Source organism: Pyrgilauda ruficollis, unplaced genomic scaffold (assembly GCF_017590135.1).
Source record: "Pyrgilauda ruficollis isolate IOZ18807 unplaced genomic scaffold, ASM1759013v1 scaffold12, whole genome shotgun sequence".
Taxonomy (NCBI): Eukaryota; Metazoa; Chordata; class Aves; order Passeriformes; family Passeridae; genus Pyrgilauda; species Pyrgilauda ruficollis.
Window position 1 is genome coordinate 3,442,145 of NW_024510321.1, and position 21,275 is coordinate 3,463,419.

At 41.2% G+C, this 21,275-nt stretch overlaps 1 protein-coding gene across 1 annotated transcript; it reads right to left on the bottom strand.

Moving 5' to 3' along the window:
* Positions 1-286: 286 nt before the first annotated feature.
* Positions 287-19,774, bottom strand: EXOG (exo/endonuclease G). The gene is made up of 6 exons (XM_041489902.1): positions 19,613-19,774; positions 18,328-18,477; positions 16,605-16,744; positions 14,788-14,864; positions 11,668-11,782; positions 287-868 (listed from the first exon to the last, which is right to left on the bottom strand). Exons 1-6 carry the CDS (start codon positions 19,758-19,760, stop codon positions 407-409), a joined length of 1,092 nt encoding a protein of 363 aa, XP_041345836.1. The 5' UTR covers positions 19,761-19,774; the 3' UTR covers positions 287-406.
* Positions 19,775-21,275: the final 1,501 nt, after the last annotated feature.

Below are 21,275 nucleotides of genomic sequence, written 5' to 3' on the forward strand. Positions count from 1 at the left end.
GCTTCTACAGCACAGCAGTGAGAGAGATTTGTGGGCAAAATTCCATTTAAACACATTCCAGCTGTACTCCCAAGGTGTCTACTGTTATTTTTGTGATATTCCTAGAAGAGATTCCACACAAATCCTAAGTCTGACATGCCAGGTGGAAAATAGCACAGAGCTTTTCCCAGAGGTCCAGTGATCTACTCAGGCCAGAAAGGGTCATTTACACTTCCCCTGCCTAAGTAGTGCAGCAAACCATGTGTTTGCATCATGTTATGCAAGAATGAGCACTATTCCAAGCCCATTAGCTTCCAAGTATTTCTTTATTGTTTTCACAGCTCAAAAAAGGATGATTCAAGGAGCCCCCGTCTTCGTGTCTGCCTTCAGTTCCCCTTTCCAAAAACCCAAACAACTTCCTGAATACTCAGCCAGCTCTCCCCTCTCTAGCTGCTACTGGTTTTTCCTGCAGCAGCTCTTCCTCCTTCTTCTTGTACAGCTTCAGGAGATACTCATCAGGCTCAATTCCTGCCTCCTGTAGCTCTGCCACGGCTTTCTCCAGCCGGCGCAGCGTCCGGGCGCTCTGCACTTTGCGGGCAGTGATGTACAGAGTGAATTCTTTGAAGCCCATCAGTTTGCAGGTATCCACCTCACAGATATTTTTAACATCTTTGGTCTTGTCCACCTGGGGGAAGAAAACTAAACCTGACATTCTTTCCAGGTCTTCAACACTGACTTGGAAGTCAGTGAGCTGGTGGCTGAAGCCTATGGGATCGTTTGGCACCACGAAAGCTCCCAGCACCAGGGGCTCTGAGGATGTTCTGCTCCTCCTGGCCAGGATCACCTTGTACAGGTGGGATGGTACAGCCACATCATCCTTTCCAATTACCTGCCAAAGGAAAGGATTGTTACAGATACAAAATCATAGCATTGTTCTGCTTGGAAAAGATCTTTAAAATTATCAAGTTCAATCACGAATGCAGCACTGCCAACACCACCACTAAACCATATCCCTAAGCACCACTTCTTCATGTTCCCTCCCTCTGGAGCTCCTCTCCTTTGTATAACTACAATAATTTATATTATAACATACAATAAAAGTTCCTGACCTGACAGTTCCAAATCATAGAGGTTTTAATATATATCTCAAATCACCTCCAAGTTATCATCTGTCACCTATTTTTTTCTATATTACCCACACCCAGGTAGCATTTAAAAGCTACTTTACCTAAGTAAGCATTTTTTTGAGGGGATCCAGATATAAAGTACATTCAGTGACTCATTATCCTTCTGGAAGAGAAGCCTATCCAAAGAAAATGCACCTATTTCTTCCATAAATTCCCTACAGTCCAACTTCAGTGCTCATACATGATGGGTTTCCTCCTGTGCCACTCAGACCAGGATCCAGGGATTTAAGGGGAGCCCCAAGAGTGGAGGATCAGGACTGTTAAAGTCTCACACTTTGAAGTGTATAAAGTCTCACAGTTTCACCCTACCTTGTGCCAGGGATAACTCCAAGGGAATACACCTATTGATGGCAAATGTGATCTCTCCAGGACTCAAAAAGTTACGCTCATGCATGCACTGAATTAAGCTTTTTTGTTTCTTTCCTATCGCTGAACTGAATCTGTCATCTTAAAGAGAGTGTAACAGGCTCACACATGGAAAATCTGAGTTTTGCATAACTCTCCTGTAAGTACCCTTCTCAAATCCATGCTTTTATTCTAATTGCAATGGAAGAAAAAGATGCAGGTCCCTTACAAAAACTACAAAGGCATTTTATTCTGTATATAAAATCCAGTAATTTGGTGCTGTTTCTAGCACTTGCAATACCTGATTGCAAAAGCACAGACTGATTGTTTTGATTTTTTTGACAGCTTTGTTAGATACAGTTAAAATATAATTTCAGGGAAAGCAGATATTTATCACATTAATTGAAAGTGTCAACAGTTCAGACATGCCTTGTCCACTCATATATTGAGTATAACTCAATCACGTAATAAACACTTCCTATGCACACTTTTTTTCTGATTATTCAGCCCTTCTGCAAATGGAAATACATTTTTAAAATTAAATTTTGCCTGTGGCAATTGAACCAAGATTCATGTTGGTCTATTCCAATATTAATTAAATTTGAGTTACAAATTCTTTCAGTGATTTCTGTCCTCTACCTCTGTTGCCAGTTTTTTAAATGATTGGTCCTAAAGTCTTACTGGTTAGACCAAAACCAGAGAAAGCACCTTCAGGAGAAAGGGAAAACTCTGATAAATTTTTTTTGTGTTTAGTGCAATAATGCAGTAGAAACATTACTCCTGTTTCTGGAAAGCACATGCTCTTAAGATTTCTTTACTGTGTTCTAAAATATCTCCCTCCCTTGCCCTAAATTAGGCTATTTAATAGTTTTGCTGTAGTCTAAACTTTTTTGATTGTTTGGTTTTTTTCAGAGGGTGGGGTTTTGTGTGGGTTTTGTTCTTGTTGTGGGTTTTTTTGTTTGGTTGGTTTGGGTTTTGGTTTTTTGAGGGGTGGTTGGATTATTTGGTTTTTATTTTCTTACAAAAGTTGTCATGGTTATGCCACCAACCTTCTCCCAGGTACTCTGCCTAGATATCAAACAGTCACTGAAACTGGTTAAGGAAAAAATGCCTTATGCCAAATCGCTCCCTTTCAATGATGACTGATGTGTTGATAGGGAAATGAGAGCTCCTGAGTATCAAAGCACTTTGCATTTAGCATTCTGTGTATGTGAAACCAGAGCTACACCTCCCCAGGACCAACACCATAAATAATCAAAGCTGACTGATGCACAGGTAATGCTCAAATGCACTAAAACCAGTGCAGCAACACACTGCTGTATCTGGTGAGTTAACACTGAATTACAAAATGAATGGAGCTGGGAGCTTTAACCTACTTGAGATCAGTGGCACTCTGAGCTGGGGAGTACCTGCAAAACTGGGCGTTGAGAGGAAGGGAGCCAAGAAAATCCCTGAAGGGGAGAGTAAGGAGTTGGTATTTCCGTATTCACCCAAGGGCACCCAGTGATGATACTGCCAAAGGCTGTAGGAAGGGGCTCCTTTTCTCCCCTGGAGCAGGGAGCCTGCAGAGCCTGCATTGCAATCCCACCTCCTGAACATTCCTAGGGCAGGGAGGAAGGTGATGAAGAGGAGGAAGAGGCTGTAGCCTGTGAGAGAAGGCAGTAGTGAGGCTAAACCCCAATCCTCAGTGTCTCCCTGGGCCAACAATCCCCTGACCTGCAGCATTCCCGTGCAGTATGGCCTTTCCCAGGCCTCTCTGCATACTTTTCCCACTACAAATCCATGGATATGTACGGGGTCCTCCTTAGCTCAGCTCCCTCTTTCTCCACACCTCCCACACACATCCACATCCCAGCATCCTCGCTCTGCTGCATAAAAGACCAGAGGAAGGGCGAGCACACAGATGGAGCTGCACAAGGATCTCCAATTAGTGGGGGTACATGGAATATGTAAAACAAACAGGTGAACGCATGTGGAGCGAGCTGAGGGAACTGGGGATTGAGGCTGAGGGCTGAGTGGGTGGATAAAGAGGCTGGGGAATGAATAGAGCTGCACACAAAACAGTTAGGTATGAGATGGAAATGCTGAATGCCTCAAGTGGGTGTTAAGGGAAAACAGACCCGGTGCTTATGTAATATTATGCAAATATATATATTCTATGCAAAATAATGCACATTTATGCACAGTACGGGCACCTAGGAAGAGAGAGGAGAAGAAACAGAGAGGACTAGTCCAAAATGAAGGAAGGGCTGGCCTTTAGAGAAATGCAGATCTAAATTCAACTCCATACATGTAACGGTCAGGTATGTAATTTATGTACCATTTCAGCTCCATGTAAACTCTCTTTTGAGAATTTAAATAAAATTTAAGCAGTGCACAGGCTTCATACCAATTTCTCTGAACAGCAGCAGACTACTACTGCAATAACTTCACTGAGTGTTCATAGTGTTAAAGCAGATAAAACCATCTTCAGCTGTCCAAACTGCCAGAGTCCACAGGTATCCCTTCCTTACTCAAAACAGGGCATACAAATTCTATCCCTAGCTAATTCTGCTGGAGAACACCATCAAAGGGCAGTGCCTGATTGCTCTGACAGAGTAAATATGCATGACTAAGAATAAGTCTTTTTCTGCAGTTTAACACTTATGTGCACCATGCACAGGATGCATCACCAGTAATTTCTGCAGTGTGACCCAATGACTTCTGTTAAAAAAGGAAATGCAGTTCTGGAGCATGGCACAGTATCTCCATCATTACTCCCTGTAATACCCCACACTTTGCTGTTTTATGGAAGTAAATAGAGAAGCTGCAGAGCAATGTTTCCATAGTGTTGCCCCCTCACCAGTTCAACTCCCAGAGAAAGAAGTGTGACACTGCAAAAGAGAAATCTGGAATAGAAGAAAAGAGGTAGGAAAAACAAACTCCACAATTCCATTTCCTATTGCCACCTAGAGGATTTTCCTCCTAAACTTCAGCAGCCTCAATCCCTACCCAGCTCTGCACCATCCCATTTATCTCAGTGCTTTGCCTGGCAGAGGCAGAGAGCACATGCTCCTATTGTAACAGGATGGAAAATGGTTCAAGATTATCCATGCACAGATGTTGACTTTGATTTGTGACTGTCTATCCACAGGCAGCAGATGAACTTTCAAAAATCAAGGCCTAAAACAGCTCTCTGTCCCAGCTGGAGAAGAACAGCAGTTTTTTAAGAGTATCTGGGATTCTAAAAGGAATTTTGTGCTCCAATACAAGCAAGAAAATACAGCAATTGCCTGTTGAAATCACTGCTGTCCCACATGCTTTCACACCATGTTGGTAACAGCCAACAAGGCAAATTTTTGTGCAATCCTTTGAAAATCCCCATTTTGTTATTGCTATAAAATTTTGCTTAATCTTCTGAATTTTCAACAGGCTCGTGAAACATGAAAAAAAAGGCACTCAAGCTAAAAGCCTTCTTTTTATAGCATTAAATATATTTCTTTCCCATCATCATTTGGGAAACCAATGCAAAATTTCAGATGCTTTGCTGTCTGTATCAGTTCAATGTAAAAATGTGCATTGCCCTAAATTTTTGCAGCTACTTATTCCTTTCATTTTTGTTTTGTTTCTTTAACTGAACTTATATCTCTTAATAATGTAACGTTATCATAAAGTCGTTTTCAGAGCAGTGTTTATTATTTTTCTGTCATTACTGACATTGTTACTGACATTCCTCAAGTGTGTGTGCAGTTGTTACTCTTCTCAAAGCCCAATTAAATGTGGACAGCTGTCACGAGGGCAGGCCATTAAAATGTGTGCAATTCCTGACATTCAGAGATGTTTATATATCACTAAAACAACAAACGTGTTTGGTAAGAAGTTGTAAAAGAAACCTGAAGAGCTCACAGGGACAGAAAAGGGCAGAATATGTCTTAAACCTGAGAGAATTCAGAACTTTGATAAATTCAGTCCTACAGCCAAGTCACTAGATGAGGATTTGTCTTAAGCTTGGCTCTGCTCCCAATTTTGGCCAAATCCTGCTCTTGACTGCAGATTTTAAAAACAGAGGAAGCAAATTTGATAACACCTGTGGAGTCCTTAAATATCAAAATAATTAATGAAGACATTTGCTAATGGCATCTACACTAAGTTTAAACATCTGGCATTAACTAATGCCACCTTCATGGTGGTAATCAGATAAATTACAAGGCAGTCCCTAAAAATGTCAGTTTGGAGTTTATGAGATAGAAAACTCCATGAACAAGTGAAAAGGAATATAGGAAGTATAATGGCAGAACAGTTGAAATTATATGAGAAGAAAACAGAGTGTTACTATTACTGGAAATTCTAAACACAAACCAATGTTATAACATTTGAACTTTACACTGGACTTGTTACAGCTTCCCAGACTGCAAAAAAATTATCTTCCTCTGCAAGGGTACAGATAATTTTTAAAAGAAAGGGCTCATGAATCCAAAAGTGATATTTTGCCACCTAGTGACTAGAAACTGAAAATCCACCGTGCAGAGAATCAGCAGAAGGGACTAAGGAGCCTTTCATCAGCGAGAACCAGCTCTGGATTGTCAATTATCCGTGACTCCCTCAAAACCTGGCAAACAGAAATCACTCTCAATCATGTCTTCACCACCAGCACACACTGCAGAGTCCTTGCATCAGATGGTACCACCATCAAATACTTGAAAATGTCAGCTCCAGAAATTCTCTTTGACACTCCAGTAGCTGTTTCTTCACTCTCTGTGAAATTCTAACCTGAGTTTAGAAGTGAGCCAGAACTGCAAACTGAACTGTCTGACAAGAAGCACACCCAGCTCCTGTGACAGAGTCCTTCCCCCTCCACCTGGCAGCAGCAAAATGAACACCTCCATCACATTTCTTAGTGGACAGAACAAGGAATCATTCCTGTCCCCCAAGCATGATACTGACCATGTCCATCAGATCTTTCACTGTAGATATAAAATCATTCCTGCTGATGTGACCCTACGTTTGACAACCCAGAGCTTTGTTATAATTTGATACTGAATTCTGTATAGGAACAGACTTTCTGGCTGTACAAAACATTCCATTTACTATCAGTGTAACTTTATTTACTCCATCATTGTGACAGCATTAACTGCCTTCACTCAAGTTCCTTCTGGGTTTGTTAGGCAGCACTGATTGTGCCAAGAGTGTTTTCCCCCAATATTTGAGAGAGCTCTGTCAGATGGCACTGAGAAGAACTGAGGGGTGTGAAGGCAGGCCTAGCAACACACAAACCAGAAAACACTACTGATAAAAATCATAGTAACAATCTGCACAGCCAAGCACTCCAAAATGCAAATGTAAGTACTTCAGGAAAATTTAATTTGTTATGGCTGCTCTGATTGTTATTGCCAAATCATTTGGCAATGCTAAAAAGGAAAGGAAAGAAAATAAAAGAAATGGCAAAAAACCCCTTGTTCCTGAATACAGAGTTATGACATTAAAAGACAGACGCCCCAACCCCTTTTTATTTTACTTTGATAAAGAGGGTATGTATATATATTATGTATGTAATAAACTGTATTCACATGGTGACAGACTACTGCTTCCACATATTTCACTTAGATTAACTTAAAAAAGAATCCACCACAGTCCTTAACACCCCTTTTCCTATAACAACATAACCTTCAAGATGGGTACAGTGCTAAATAAAAGCAATCCCAATTAATCTCTCCTGCACTTTCAGTGTGTCTTCTCCTCCCACCTTAACTCAGTGTCCATTCCATTAATTAGTACCTCACATCTAAATTTAGGGCTGACATAGCTCTGGTGCCTTACACCAGCTGATCTAAGACTGAACCCTTTGCATGAAGTTTATGGAACATCTATAATGGACCTACATCCAGTAGGAATCTCTGTAGCCTTGGGACCACTTGGAGCAGCCAGCAAACAAGGAATAGTTCCCAGGTTTATTTCCTCCTTTAACAAACATTCCTTCCCCTGTGGTATCTTAGTAGGAGACAACCTCTACTAGTTCTGAAAGTTAACTGAGTAAAACCATAAAGTACCATCTCATATTTAAGAGTGCAATTTGTTTCCCAGTCATTTGTCACAGACAGAGATGACAACTGTACCTTCTGGAATGGTAATTGTGCCTCTCTGGCCCAGCATGGCGATCAAATTTAGAAAATTAAATATCACGATTCCAGTGTGAACCTTGTGTACCAGTAAAAAGTAGATTAAAATGTCTTTTTCAAACAACAAACAAAACATTATCTAAACTGCATTTTCATTTGCCAGTCACAGCTAATTATTCTTAAATTAACATTCACTAGGATGGCCTTGGGAATGGGGAGGGTGGAGCACTGAGCATGATGTAATTAATTATTGCAAAATTTGTATTTGAAACTCCAAATCTGCTGACAGAGGAAAATGACTAAAGTGACAATCACTGGATAGCAGTAATGTATAAAACAAGACAATGTCATTTTGATTTGATCTGGACAAAGATGAAAAACCTGCACCTGCCTCTCCAATGACACAGAACAGATTTTTCCTGTTGGCATTCTATTCTACATATATTCTCAAAATATGTTTTTCAGATACCAAGCACGATCATCAATCTCCTCCTTGCAATAAAAATCTCCACTGGAGACAGATGAGATGACAGAACATATCTGAGGATATCACAAGTTCAGCCAATAGACAGAACAATGCTGGCATCTAAGGAGTTCAAGGTTAATTCCCTTTCAGAAATTAAAGAGCAAATGGTACCAGAGTCCAAGCAGGAACTGGGAACAAAGCCATGACCAATGCTCTGTTTCTGCTCTATAGTGATCTAAAAATAACCTTTTTGGATGCCTGATGAGAAAAACACCAGCATGTAAAACCATGGATACATATTCACCACTCCTTTAGCCAAAAACAAGGAAACTAAGACTGAAAAGAGGATCTGAAACAAATCAATGCAGACACATTCACTGCAGGACTTGAGTGTTTTCTTTTTTTCCTTTTCACAGCTCTGTCTGAGAGAGTAAAAACATTAGAGAGGAGCTGAGCCTTAACAGTGGCATTGGCAGATTACAGGTTGTGAGTTTCAGCCTCTCGTGTGTACTGCAGCACCTCTCCTTGAACAGCACGGACAAAGGAAAGGACATCTTCTCACATCAGCTTCTCATGCTCAAAGAATGAGGACTAAAACCCCTTTCAGTCTGAAGTCATTTGTGTGAACTCTGCTGAGTTCACTCTGAAAGACAGCTAAGAGATACCTTCCCTTCAAAACCATTAGTGCTCTTCCTTCAGGGGCACAATCCCAGACTACCAAAATCAATGGCAATGACTGCAATTGTATCCAAGGTGTCTGTTTGAAAAGAACTTCTCTTCAGTGCTCTGACACGTTGTGTTTCCTCCTCTAAGTGTATGTGTTGATAAAAGTAAAAACAAACAAACCCAATACACCCCTCCACTCTGAAGTCTCTCTCCTCAAAGTACAACAGCAATGCAAAGCACAAAACTTAAGCCATGAACAAATTTCAAAATAAAAGAATCCAAACATTCTCTGCCTGTATTTATTTAGAGGACTCAAATAAAACAATTTAATATTCTAAACAAACAAACAACCTACAAAACTGTTATTTTACCTTTCCTACCTGGAGACAGCATTATCTGTGCTCAAATAAAAATCAATTTACATAATGAATCTCACTGTAGGAAGCTGACTAAAGGGATTTATGAATGTGAAAAAGTGGTGACACACCCATAGGAACACCATCACTTCACCATTTTCAATCCCACACTGAACTTCAGCTCATGGTAAAACATTCCTAAAAGATCTGTGTTGTCATCAAACCCAAAGATGATGAAGACAAAAGACAAGAACTGAACGAGATCACAAGCACAACAGTGTGGGCACTTTGTGCCACTATTATTTCACCATTGTATCCAGGTATCAAGGTAGTTTGAATAAAGTCAGTAAGATGCAGTGTCTGCTCGGATTTTTACCTGCAGAATACTAAAATTTACATTTCAAAACCAAGGCTGAGAATGACAATCATTTTTCAGAAAATGCAATCCTCCTCTTCTAAGTAAACACTTTCTCTAGAGAAGAATGAGAGAAAGACGAGCAAGATTAAAGTGAAGCCGTTGATAGATGCAGTTGATAGATGATTTAACTTCTTCCTGGAAATGATTTCTACTTACAAAATGCTCAAGTCAGCTCAGGGTTTTTAATTCTTTGCTATGTAAGATGAATATATTTTTTAAGGATGAAAAAGAAATGCAATATCCTGACGGCTACAAGGAAGCAAATCCCAGCAAGCTGTGTGTAAGCCTGGAGAACTCAGAATACAGAGTATTCAGGAAGCCAAATGCTCAGCTGAAGATTGCTGAGAGGGAACATCTCCTCCTGCTCCCAGCTGTGTGCTTCTGGACATATCTCATGCTGTCACCAGGAAGTACTGGACTGCTCTGTGTGCTGCCTCAATCTGTCTACAGCAGTACAAAACTAGCCCAGTAAACCCAGTATGGATGGTTTTCTATTGCACTGGGTAATCAAGCATTTTGTGGCAGGATCTCACAGTCATCAGGCCTGGCAGACAAAAGAAAGGCAGAGGAAAGTAGAACAGGCAATGGTGAAGTGAGCACCTGTGGGCGGCACGGGATGATTGCCAACCTAAAACTGGCTTTGCTACTAATTTATCATCTAGCATTGGTGATACCCCTTAATCATGGCTTATTTATCCACTTGGAAAATGAGCACAGTCTGCACCTCCCTCACAAAGATGTGCTGAGAACTGAAGTTTGGAACTGCCTCTAAACATGAAGGTAACTAATTACTACTGCACTTTCATAAGCATTTAACTCCCTCCAAAAATAACAAACCCAAATCCAAAACTGTGATTTTGTGACAGTCAAGGTTTGACATGTGTGGCTGGGGACATAAGGGACAGTTTCTCAAGAAATAAAAAGGTAAAAGCAAATGGGAAAAATCATATTCTATCACAACCGAGTTCCAAGTTCAATCAAAAGGAAATCAGCTGTGTATTTATAAAGGAGAAATAGTGCCCAACTCTTACTGCTAAACAAGCCAGTGTTGAGAGCTGAACATCTCTCCCTTTTGTGCCTCTCACATCCCTGTGAAATAGGAGTTTGTTTCAGCAAGCTCACCCATTGCTCCTCAGAGAACTGGATGGAAGCTGAATTGCTCACAAGCTGAAGCTGCAGCTGATCCAACAACTTATTTTCAAGGAAAAGTGTTTCTTTCAAGAGGTGCAAAATGCAGCTCTTGAATTTATTTGCATTATGCCAGCTTTCATCTGCAACTGCACATAGCAGTAATACCTCATTGCAGTGGGGGCAGAAGTAACACTCCCTTGAATAACTTACCATGCTCACACCTTCCAGATGTCTAAATACAAGCCCACTAAGAGTAAGTCTGGGTGAGCTACAATAAATTCACCTCTCAACTTCATAGTCTAGCCCATCTGTCTGTCAGTGATGGTTTCTACAGACTGTGCATGATGAATCTGCAGAGTATTTTAAGCAGGTAGGCTAAAAGAAGGGGTACCATTGACACTGCACTTGAGTGAAATCTTCCAAGTGACTCTGGCATGCTCAAAATCTCAGCTGTGAGGCCTCATCCAAGTGATGCTATGGTGCAGCAGCAAACAACTGCTTGTGAAATTAACAGAGCACTGACACTCCTGTAGAGTTCTGAGAGACTCATCCTACCTCTGCATTCCACTCCTTCTAAAGCACATGAAGAAATTGATTAAATAGATGCCTGTGCATTATCAAAGCCCACTGACTCTGACTGGATAAACAGTTCTGCTGACTGTAGACATGAAATAGATCTCTGTAAATAAACAAATTATTTTAAAATTATGCTTTTTCACGTGTAGGCAAGATGTAACATTTCTGCCAATCTTGTCCCAACAAGTATTGCTCTGACTGGATAAACAGTTCTGCTGACTGTAGACATGAAATAGATCTCTGTAAATAAACAAATTATTAAAATTATGCTTTTTCGTGTGTAGGCAAGATGTAACATTTCTGCTAATCTTGTCCCAACAAGTATTTATACACCTTTTATACATTTTGCCTGTACTAAGATGCCCAACTTTTGTTTTGTCAAGTCATGATGTCTATTTTAAATAAGTAATTACTACTGCACTATTATCCCAGCAACATGTATACATACCTGATAAGTAACACTCTTCTTTCCATCACCATCTGTTTGAGGCAAGGTAAGAGGTCCAGAAACAACCCAAACATCTTCGAATCTCTCAGTCAATTCCCGACAGTACATTTCCATTCTGGAACATATTTGTCAGATAGGGAAAAGTCAGCTGGGAAGATTTAATCTTTGAGACACGCTGTGAAGGGAAGGGTGAACTACTGACAGGGAGCATTTTTCCAGATTCATCTGAGTGATTCACAAGCCAAAGTAGGTAAAACGTAGGCCCAAGTCCTGCTTCCCATTTGTCCTCTGTAAATAAGGTTCATTTATTTACAGATAGACATGTGTTACTGCAGACATCTGAAAATGGTTTCTGCAGCCTTAGCACATGTCTGAGTTCTCTACTTACTCCCACACTTAACACTAGAAATACACTGTTGGTGGTCACTTGGGATTAGAAAAATAGAATTGTTCCAAGGAGCAAGTTGAAGCATTTTTACTTTGAAAGGTTTTATCATATTATTGGATTTGTGTGTTTATCCCCAAGGAATCAAAGTCCTGCAACACAGTTCTTTCTGAAGTTTCTGTTTGCCATTTCCACAAACTCTACTGGTTTTCTTTATAGACATAAAACTGTTTCAAAATAAAGCAGTAACTCCAGAAATACTACCATATTTTTGCTTTTTAAACTGATTCAGTTTACAGCATATAATATTTCTCAAATAAGAAGGTTTCTGGATCACACCTATTTTACAGAAAACAAAAGATTAACAAGGCTAGGTTGGATGGGGCTTTGAGCAATCTGATCTAGGGCAAGTGCCTCTGCCCATGGCAGTGGGGTTGGAACTAGGTGATATTTAAGGTTCCTTCCAATCCAAAAATTCTATGAATATAGCACATCTTTGATTTAACAGCCCAACTGTTACAGAAATCACATACAGTGAGCAAGCACTGGTCCTCTACAAAGGTAAGAGTTGCACGTCACACAAATGGACATATAGAGTATAAAACAGATTATCCCAGCTAATCTGGCTGCCTCTGAAAGGGGGAAGTTTCACCCCCTTCTCTAATTCCTGTTCCTCACACCTCTCCCTTGGGCCACTTGAACATTGCTTATCTGTCAACTCTGAACAAAACCAGTTTGTTTTTTTTTTTTCTTTTGTGCTAGGTTAGTGAGTTATATCAGCAAGAATGAGCCACACAAATGAAAATGAGCCCCTTCTTCATGTGCTACACTGAAGCATTGACTACAAGTAAATTCTTTTCCTACTGTCACCAGTTTTGTTTCCAAGCAGCCCAGCTCCTCAGGCTGTCTCATGGCAGGCAAATACAAACACCACCTGGAAAGAATGGGAATAAATGCAGCTAGGGAGCAAACTGCTTTTGGTGGCAGGAGGGACAGAGGTCAGATTACAGTGATCATGAAATCACACTCAAAACAAGACAGAAAACAGTTAAATATCAGTTGGAAGAGAATGAGGAATACCAAGGTGGAGCTAGAGCACACCATGGAGCCAGGCCAGCAGTTTACTATTAACAGTTTGCTGGATGATTATAGTCCTGCTCTCCCCTTTCCTGCTGCTCCCCTTGTCTGTCCCAGCTGACCACTCCTAATCCATCTTCCATGCTGGTTCTAGAACTCACCTCATGAGTTGATCCAATTTTCTAATACGGCAGAAACATAACTAAGCAAAACAAAACCGAAATCAGTTTTTAACTGGGCTGGCAAATGAGAATTACTCATCACAGTCAGACTACTACCAAAGCTGGAACTGGGAAACCAGCAAAAACACAAGGCAGGAGGGCTGACACCACTTTAGAAAACAACAGACACTTATACTGACTAAGCTGCATTGTCTGCCTGCACCTCAGAAGACAAGTCAAGGAGCAAGTAACTAAAACAAGAGAAAGGAAGAGAATATTGAAGTTAGGAAAGGATGCAACACACGTGAAATATGGTATCCTTAAAATTATTTATTATTAAAAAAAAATGTCTGACAAAAAAAAAAGTGGCATCACTGCCTTTCTCATGCATTTGAACTCTGGGAACAGGGTGCTGGGGTTGGGACAAAGTGGGAATAATTGCTTAAACTGCAGGGTTGATAGTGCCAGAGGAAAATTTCAAACACTCTCTACAATTTCTTGATTAGGCAGAGATCCTGCTTTAGGGAAACAAAGAGGGTTTCTCTACCTTGAATTGATACAAATGCCTAGCTTTGGTATAAGTAAAATTTATACTCGAACACTTGAGTTATTAAAGAAAGAAAAATCCCTCTTAAAATGTTATGACATTTTATTTGTCTATAAAATAGTATAACCTTACTGAATGGCTCATCTGATTTTATACACATTCTTGTAAAACAGGAAAGCAGTGTGCAGATGAATGATGATGCAGTTTTGATGGACTTTTATTACAACACTGCATATAATTTTGCTGACCTTCCCTTGAGTGAACCTTGAGAAATCTATCATTTCCCCCCCGTTTCTGAGCCTTCACATTCTCTAAGTCCTATGCAGGAAGCACTGGATGAATGCTACTTTTACTATGTTTTCTGCTCCAAGGAAGGGAAGAATAAAAACCTTACATGAAGCAAGTTTAAATTTATCAACCACTCCACCTCAAAGTCAATGCAGTCAGCACTCACAAGTGACAGAGCCCCTGCCTGACTGCTCCTTGGGAGCCAGGACCTGTAGGAACACCTCAGACCTGAAGAGTGAGGGCTCAGTGGGGAACACTCAGTTCTGCAGTTCAAAGGGAACCATCATCCAGACACACACATGAGAATACTCTCACACTGCAAGTGCTTCTTTGAGGAAGATCTAAACCCTCTCCTTGCTTCTGCTGGAACTTCCTTAAGGACAGTTAAGCCTGGTACTTTTTATCAGCCAGAAGAAATAATTTTTTTTATTTTAAATAAATGTCCTTGACAGTTTGACTGAATAAAAAACTACAGCAGTTGTTATACTGTTCTTTCACTGAGAGGACTGAGCTGCCTTTCATTGCAGAGAAAGCTCCTATGACCTCTACAGATAAACTGCTCTAAAATACCTGGATGTAAAGAACCTTTAAAAATAAAGCATTTTTGATTTATGCTGCTGCCTGGTATTTTTCACTTAGTTTACTTACAAGTAATTTCTCACCTGTTCCAAAACCCAGCATTATTTTCATAATTCTGAGGCACAATGTTGGACAGATAAAATGTTTCAGCCATAGCTCTCTGCATAGAGAAAGAAAATACTGTAACTTCACTGAAACAATCATGAGCTGAAGATACATTTTAGCAGTTTAGAAATGGATCAGAATTCCATTTCTAGTTTAGTTTTAACATCTAATAACACAGAAAATCAGAAAAACCTAAGTCAAACACCTACAAAATTATTTAGGATTAAGAGGTGCACAATTGAGGTGAAACCTTGCAAACTTATCTGCTTTTTTTTCCAAGCAGAAACAACATGAGAACGTCCAACTCTAGAGGCACAGGAATTACTATCACCCACTGTCAGCTTGGTAATGTCTTTGAAAGCAACTAGACATTTTTCATTTTGAAAGGGAAGGACACTTTCAAGCATGCTTTTTTAATTTGACTGCTTAATAGCTAACTTTGTATTTCTTTTACAAGAAAAAGTTTTATTAGATATACTCATCAATATTTTACACATATATAATGTACAGGCAATGAAATATATGAGACCATAATGGTCAAACATCCATGTATCTGCTTAATTTCGTCTTGTAGAAGTGCCATAAACAGCTCTGAACAGAAGCTCACATACCTCCAGAGGTGAAGGACCAGGTGATAAATCACTAGACATATGCAGGGAAATATAGGGAGAAAAAATTCCAAATCTTAATCCAGTATTTTCACAGGTCCTGTATTTGTCAATATTTTTCACATACTACTATTGCAAAGTGATGGGACTGACAGAACTCTTTAGAATAATGAGCAAACACTATCTCCACTAATTAGACTGTGAAATTCAATTTTTATAATCCTATATTTGCAAGACTGTATCATCTCACTGCATTTCAAAAGAGGTCCAGGATCTCTGCACAAGGAGCTCACCACCAAAAAGCACCCCAGATATCTCAAATAAATAACAACGAAGACATTTCCAATAGAAATAAAACTACTGATTCTTTCATTTACCACATGCCACTGTGCTGTCACTCCACCCCACTGAATACTATCTGCCTGGAGAAATACAAATTCAAACTGCTTCTTAATTAACAAATTGCTGCATTAGGCACATTTCACAAGAGGATCCAATAAATTCAAGGCTGCTTTGTAAGTCAGCCAAGGCATTAAGGCATGCTTCTCTTACAGCCTGAATAAATGGCAGGTGAAGACATTTTATAGACTGAAAGAAATATGGCAAAAGGGTCTAATTTACCTCATACACATTGCAAGGAAGGAAAAAGCCTTTTAAATCATCCAGGCAATCCCCTTGCCAATACAGAACAGTACTTAACAGCATCTTTGCTTTGCTCAATCTAGCCTTAAATATCTCAGCAGCTGTTGGCCACAATGACATCATTGTCCCTGTCTCCCTTTAACTGAGCTTTGAAGACCTTCAGGGCTTTTTTGGTGAAGGCTATCATCTTCATTTTACAGGTAGACAATGTGACATGCAAGAGGGTAAGAAAACCTGCTTAACACCACACTGTTCAAGACATCATCTCTGCCAAACAAGCTGATGTAGGTGTGATTTAATGAAGGGAGGTACGTCATCAGAGCATGCACCTGATTTAGATGCCAGAAGCAGACTGTGAGAGCATCCTACACTGCACTGTCAGGAACAGACCTTGTAACTCCAAATCCAGCTCTGTGCATCAATAATGACATCATGCTCCACCTCAAAACAAACTGCAAAAGGAACATTGCAGATTACTTCTAAGGGTCTTTTGACCCTCTCCAACCGATGAACACAAATTAAAAAGAAGGGAGAAAAAGTCCTACTGTTGAAAATTTGTTATCTCCTGCTGGTGCCATGTGTCCTCGTGACCATCCACTGCCAAGGTAGTCTTCATTGACAGCACTGAACATCAGAGGGATGTTAGGGTCTGGTCTGAATTTACAGTGCCTTCGATCTGCATCACCTGAAGAACAACAACACATTAAATGGTCAGAGTATCATGAAACCATCATAATCACAAGACAAAAAGATCTAATTCTGTCATATCTTGCCAGATGACTCATGCTTAAGGATTCAGTATATTAAACTGAATTCTGTACATCTCATTTACAGGTAATGCTAATTTCTTTCTGCCATGTGTTTTAAATATTTAAGTTCTTACTTACCAATAAAATATATGGGGTTTTGCATCACGACTTTTCAGGCTTCCCCAAACAAAACAGGTCTGCCTCAAATCTCAATTCGAGTAGCTACAGACATAAATCAGAACTGAATGCCTCAAGATGCTTAATTTCAACTTGAAGTTAGTTGTATCTGATTATTTGGAAAACATTTTAACAATTCAGCTGTTAAGGCCCACTTGAAAGTAAGCCTGAAATTACTGTTTCCTTCTCAGAAAGAAGTGGGATCAATGATGCTACTTAAGGGTTGGTCATAATGTTTTCAAGATCTTGCTTTTAATTTCAAAAGGTAATTTGAAGACAGTGATTTAGATACATTTAGAGGGCTATTGCTTTCATAAAGCATTTTACAATTACATGGTTACCTCCATTACTAATAATCTGCCTTATAAAAACTGAACTAATGCTATAAACTTAATTTACAATGACTGTATACCGCTCATATTTCATTCACCACTGACAGCAAAAAATCACTGAGCCTCTGTCTTGCATAAAGAACAGGGAGAGAGTACAAGAACTGCATCGGAGTAAATAATGGCTGCAGTGAGGAGCTAATGCCCTAGCTAGCTCTGAACAATTGCTGATGCCCTTTGCTCAGTTTTTATCTCACAAATGGACATTCTCCTCCCATTCTGAGCAAATCTATAAGATCTGTTCATTAAAAGCTCTGCCTACCACTGACATAAACTGGGCCTCAGAACTAACTCCACTGTTAAGGAAGCAGGAGCCATTCTTATGCACTCAAGCAACTTTGTAGATCCAAATCAAGCAAGGAAAGGTTAATTTTCATTGTTTCATCTTCTCTCCATTTCTGTTATAAAAACTCAAGTTGAACTTCCCTCCCTGAAATCACTATAGGATTTTTCTCCCTGACTGCTCCAGGGTCCACCATCTGTGAGCAGCAGAGCCCATTCAGAGCATCACAAATGCAAGGAGATAAATGTTGCATACAGGTAGAGATATTATGAAAGAAGGCTCTTATAAAATATGGTTTAGGCCCTGCTACTCTAGCTAAGCTAGCAGTTAGCTTGTAACTTCCCATGTGAAAAAACCACAAGAATGAAAGTCAGTTAGCACAACAATCTATTCTGGTAACAGAACCCTTCACACCTGCAATAACATGAAGTCTATCCCATGGGAATCAGTGAACAAAACATGTAAACTATCCAGGAAGAGAGAAATTTGATGGACATGTAATATGCCATTTACTAACCAATGAACTGAGTGGCAAGAAAGTTATGAACCAATTAGAGTTATACATCAGGTCTTAAAAACTGTACAAAAATGAACTGTAACATTAAAGATTGGCTTTTCTGCATGAAGAAATTGAGTCCTGTTTGCTTATTACTGCAACAAATAAACATACCCAGCATCTTTTGTTTTGAAATGTGTTCAATCACCCATCTAGGCACCCGTTTTGCCTGGTCATAAGACAGTGCATGATTTGTGTAACATCTGGTCTCTGTTCCAGCCTCAGGAAATCCATATCTTTCCAGCAGAGCCTCTTCTATTGGTTCTAAAGAAAAAATAAACAGAAAACCATCCAAAGATGAAATGTGATCATAAATGGGACAGTAAAAAAAACACATCTCAGTGGGTGTAAACCTACTGCATAGGGAATTACTTGATGTTACAGCCACAATTAAGACCTAAAATATATTAAGAGAGCTATCCAGTGAAAATCTCATCTGCCAAAATAGTTGTGGTTCTCATCATGTTTTAACATGAGGATCTCAGCTCGAGGACTAAGTCATCTATCTACTCTAATGACTACAGAAGGCAGAAGGAAAGCTATGAGACATTTTCTTTCTACAGAAAAAAAAGCTCTCAGACGTGTAGGGACAAATGAGGCAACAAGGAGTTACAGACACAGAAGATCAACAGGTACATTTTACCCTTTGGAGCTGAAAATCAAATTCCTCACAAACTGAGATTTACAAGTTAGGCACAAACAAGTCCTGCCCTCTCTGGGAACACTTATACTCTGCTGAATGAATGAAAGCTTCACTGAATTATCATTATTTTTTCAAGCAACATTTTTTTCTCACAGACGAATATTTACATCCATCTTACTGTCTTGTTCATTCTCCAGCCATCTGTCCAACAGCAACTCATGTTTTTAGAGCCATTCTTCCTCTGCTTTCCAACAATCCGGTACTTTTAAAGCCTTGAGGCTGTGGAGAAAACCATTCACTCCCTCGGTGCCCAAACATCTCTCCCCACACCTGAACCCCCCCAGACCCCAGACTTGATAAACGAGCCTCGGCTCATCCAGGGCAGCAACAGTTGAAATTTAGTTATGGTCGAAATGAGTGTTTAAAACTAAACGCGCATTCATCTCCTGCCACCAACATTGTGCCGTGAGCAGCTGCAAAGGGAAGCGCTGGGAATTACAAGCGACAGCCCAGCATCCCCAGGATAACCTCCTCCCCACTCAGCCCAGGGCAGGTACTAAGGGAACCCCACGATCTCCCGGCAGCATTTGGGCATTCCGGGAATGGGGGAAGGAGGGAAAAGGCGCTTCTGAGGGGAAGGAGAGAGTTCAGGGACAGAAGAGACTGTGGGGAGCGGGGCTGCGGGACCCGGCACCGCGCTGAACCGGAGCTCCCGCCTGGCCTGGCCGCGGCGTCCCCACTGCCCGCGGCTCTTACCCTGTGCTGGGGCCCGCCCGGGGCCCGGCTCCGGTTGGCTCTGGCTGCGGAGGAGCCGCCACGTAGCCCAGCAGGACGCGACGGCCCCGGCCGCGGCCCCGCAGACGAAGCCGCCGAAGAAGCGGCGGTGGCGGGGCAAGGCCGCCATGGCGGCGGCGGGAAGGGAGGGGAAGGGAAGGGAAGGGGCGGGCGCGGCTCCGCAGCGCCCCCTCACGGCACAGCCCTGAGGGCGCCATGGCGGCGTCGCCTCGGTGCGGGGACACCGTGTGAGGGGATGAGGCCGGCGGGGTTTCCCCGATAGCTGTGGAAAAATAAAGTGAGTTCCTTCACGGGACTACAGAAACTACAGTGACTAAACTGCCCCCATCCAGCTTGTCTGGGGGTGACCAGCCCGGGCTCCAAGCAGAGAGGATCATTGAATCATAGGATCATAGAATGGTTTGGGTCAGAAAGGAGCTTTAAAGTCTTTAACTGGAGAAGATAAGATCACCTCCCTTATGAGGAGAGACTGCGGGAGCTGGGGCTGTTCACTCTAGAGAGGACTGAGAGAAGATCTCATTAATACATTTAAGTATCTCAGAGGTGGGTGCCAAGAGGACAGCGCTGGACACTTTTCAATGATGGCCAGCAAGTGGATGAGGAGCAATCGCCACAAAGTAAAAGAAGTTTCACCTCAGCATGAGGAAGAACTTTACACCGAGGGTGGCAGAGCACTGGATAAGGGAGGTCACAGTTTTCCCTCTCTGGGGACATTCCAAAGCCACCTGGACACATTCCTGTGTCACCTGCTCCAGGTGATGCTGCCTTGGCAGGAGGGATGGACTGGGTGATCTCCAGAGGATCCTTCCATCCCAAACAATTCAGTGATTCTGTGAGAGTCCAACCCCTCGGCAATGACCAGGGACACTTTCAACCAGACCAGGTTGCTCAGAGCCCCATCCAACCTGACCATGAATGTTTCCAGGGATGGGGCATCCACCACCTCTCTGGGCAACCTCTGCCAGTACCTCACCACCCTCATTGTAAAACATTTCTTCCTTATATATAATTTACATCAACCCTCTTTTGGTTTTAAACCATTCCTCCTTATCCTATCTCCACAGGCCTTGTTAAAAAGATTGTCCTTGTCTTTCTTAGTCTTAAAGTCCCCTTTAGGCACTGGAAGGTCACCAGAAGATCTCCCCAGATCTCCAGGCTGAACAAGAAGATTGTGGTATGGGATTGGATTTAGTCAGTATTGGGTGATGTTACACTGGGCTTCTTTTCAGGAAAACCACCAGCCTGATTATTACTATTTTTCCCTAAATGCCTGGTAATGTTCATATTTGCCTCATATCTGTCCAAACGAAGCATTTTCAACCCAGCACCAAGCCAGAGGCAATTTTCTGAAAAAAATGGTCACTTTAGCAATGGAAAACACCAGAATACAAGGATTTCATGGCCACACCATCACTTTATTGCAGGCAGCTTTCCTGGAGAAGTCTGGGCATGCTTTAGTGTGTGGCTGAGGGCATCTTCGTACCTCATGTGAGGATTACAGACCTCAGTGTGGTGCTATGAGTACAGGGAACTCAGGCTTTTATTTTTTTTTCATTTTAATCTTTTTCCTGGTCAAGTTCCCCTGCCTTTGGCTTCTGGCAGTTGAAGTACATTGCTGGACTGT

Excerpts from the sequence above, each read along its gene's own strand:
- EXOG (XM_041489902.1), bottom strand. The coding sequence starts at position 19,760 with ATGGCGGCCTTGCCCCGCCACCGCCGCTTCTTCGGCGGCTTCGTCTGC. Across the intron at positions 14,865-16,604 it reads GAGATAACAAATTTTCAACA|AGAGCTATGGCTGAAACATT; the intron begins GTAGGACTTTTT and ends TTCTCTATGCAG. Across the intron at positions 11,783-14,787 it reads AATGCTGGGTTTTGGAACAG|AATGGAAATGTACTGTCGGG; the intron begins GTGAGAAATTAC and ends AATATGTTCCAG.